Source organism: Berghia stephanieae, chromosome 10 (assembly GCF_034508935.2).
Source record: "Berghia stephanieae isolate SIO BIC M18660-M18661 chromosome 10, UCSD_Bste_1.3, whole genome shotgun sequence".
In the NCBI taxonomy this organism is placed as follows: Eukaryota; Metazoa; Mollusca; class Gastropoda; order Nudibranchia; family Aeolidiidae; genus Berghia; species Berghia stephanieae.
Window position 1 is genome coordinate 26107661 of NC_088369.1, and position 2500 is coordinate 26110160.

Here is a 2500-nt window from a genome sequence, read left to right on the forward strand (position 1 = left end):
AACCTCCGTACCGGTGCCAGCTCCAACTTTCATCAATCCTTATGAGAAATATACCAATCAGACTATTGACCAGCTGATCACCAGTTCACTCGGCGGAACCCAATGTGAGTATGAAAACATAATGCGTCGTACAAAGATATCATAGTCGTGAACAATAACGAATATTACAGCTTTGGAAAACGTGGCCCCGATAGCTCAGTTGGTAGAGCACTCGCTTCACACGCAAAGGGCAAAGGACTGTGATCGATCCCGGGTGCAGTCGAGATTTCTTTTTCTGATCCTCCTGTCCACTCAGCAGTGGTTGGGTAGCTGAGTCTATTTAATTTGGCGGACAGTACTTTGCGATAGCCTAGGGTCCTATCCAAAGGATAGCAAGTAATAGCTATTGTCCGTTTCACTCTATAGAGACCGGGGTCGTTTTCATGAACGCGGACTAGCGCTTAGTCTCTGACTATCTCTGACTTTAGTCAATGATCGGATTTCATGTGAGCTGACTAAGCAAGTCCGGGACTAAAATCACGACACCTTTGGACTAGGTTTTAGTCATTTTCCGAAGCATGACTTCTTGCTTTAGTCTGAGTCTAGTTACTTGGTGACGTCATAGTGTCAACAAGATAGCAGCTATTTGTAGATTGAGTGCGCTTCGCTTCGGAAAGAAAATACGTCGGTTACGAATGACAGAGGCAAAGGTTTCCTGTTGCCATTGACACTGGCTTTAAAAAACTATAAGATAAGTGCAGATCGTCGAAAGTACACATTTTTGTGAGTATAGTCTAAAAGAAAACTGAATCTATTAGCTCGGAGTTGAGAGCGTGAACAAGAGACTCCGAAGGGGTTTGCGTCAAAGAACAACCAAAAAATAAATGATTAGAAAGTAAAGTGGAAACAAAAGTTATTCTGTTGACATTGCAATACTCTTTAACAGTCGTAACGTCACTTCCTTCCTAATGACGCATGGTAACTTAGTAACACTGGCTCTAAACTATCGGAACAATGGCGGACGCCCGTATGAAATATTTCTCCGGCGAGCATAAAGGGTATCCAGAGGGAAAAAAAAACACATGAATTTGATCATGTTTTGACTTTTACACATTCTGATCCCAAGGCATATGAAAAGCTCTAGCCAGCATGAGGAATAAAAAGCAATGATTTTCTTTGTTTAGAACCAAGATGGCCGCCGTTGCCGGGCGGCGTGACATCAGACTATTGAATCGTATTGAATGAAATAATGTGATCAATCAGAACACACTATCTCTTTGTGTAATTTTTTTTTTTTGGTTCAATTTCTTTGACATCATTGCAGTCCATAACAATCATGAAGGCTCTCTAACGTGACTTTTTCCTTTTTCCCATTGGAAACTACAAATTTTTGAAATTTCAGGTAGGCAGCTCTGCAGAGGTCACCGATTTTCTTAAAACAATATTATGTCGGGGTGAACCTAGATCGACTTCTACGTCTACGTTCAACAAATTATTAAACAAACTCTAAATTTAAAAAGAAAAAAAAAGGGGGGGGGGACCCGATAGCTTAGCTGGTAGAGCACTCGCTTCACACGGAAAAGGACCGAAATCGATCCCGGGTGGTCGAGATATTTTTCTGATTCCCCCTCCTCCGGTCCATTCAGCAGTGATTGGGTAGCTGGATCTGTTGGATTTGCGGAAAGTACTTTACGATAGATTAGCATCTTATCCAGGGGTAAGTAAGAAAATGCTATTGTCTGTTGCACGCTATAGAAACCAGGATAAACTACGACCCCACGGGCCTCATGGCACTGAAGGACTTTTCTCTCTCTAATACATTATCTCTCCCCTCCCCCCCCCCTCCCTCCCCCTTCATCCCCAACTTCATCTTTTCTCTTTCCCAAATGTCATCTCATATTTAGTGGCAGCCAACCAGATTATGGATTTTGGCGAGAACATCTTGGCGGAACTGGACATGTTTCTCACCAAGGACCAGTTCTTGAATATGTACCAACCCCCGCAACCTGAGTAAGTGTAAAGCTGTTGCGGTGGTGGTGATGGTGGTAGTAGTGGTAGTGGTGGTGCTGTTGATGATGATGATGATGATGATGATGATGGCGATGGTGGTGATTGGGGTGGTTGTTGTGATGACGGTGACGGTGAAAATGATGATGATGATGATGGTGATGATGATGATGATGATGATGATGATGATGATGATGATGATGATGATGATGGTAGTGATTGCTGTGGATTACCATTATTTTTATTATTATTATCATATTATTATTATTATTATTATTATTATTATTATTATTATTATTATTATTATTATTATTATTATTATTATTATTATTATTATTATTATTATTATTTTTATTATTATTATTATTATTATTATTATTAGTAGTAGTAGTAGTATAGTAGTAGTAGTAGTAGTAGTAGTAGTAGTAGTAGTAGTAGTAGTAGTAGTAGTAGTAATAGCAGTAGTAGTAGTAGTAGTACGAGGGCTCTTTCAGAAATAACCGAAAAATGCCCA

General features: G+C 40.0%; 1 protein-coding gene across 2 annotated transcripts in view; it reads left to right on the top strand.

Annotated features, from left to right (window-relative positions):
- LOC144980884 (uncharacterized) overlaps nt 1-2500 on the top strand; it is a 51443-nt gene that overhangs the window by 4065 nt on the left and 44878 nt on the right. For both annotated transcript variants that reach the window (XM_078928776.1, XM_078928777.1), the window contains exons 2-3: nt 1-104; nt 1884-1989. The exon at nt 1-104 is cut by the window's left edge and continues 29 nt beyond it. In XM_078928776.1, the coding sequence (XP_078784902.1) occupies nt 1-104; nt 1884-1989 (210 nt within the window). The remainder of the gene's footprint in view (nt 105-1883; nt 1990-2500) is intronic.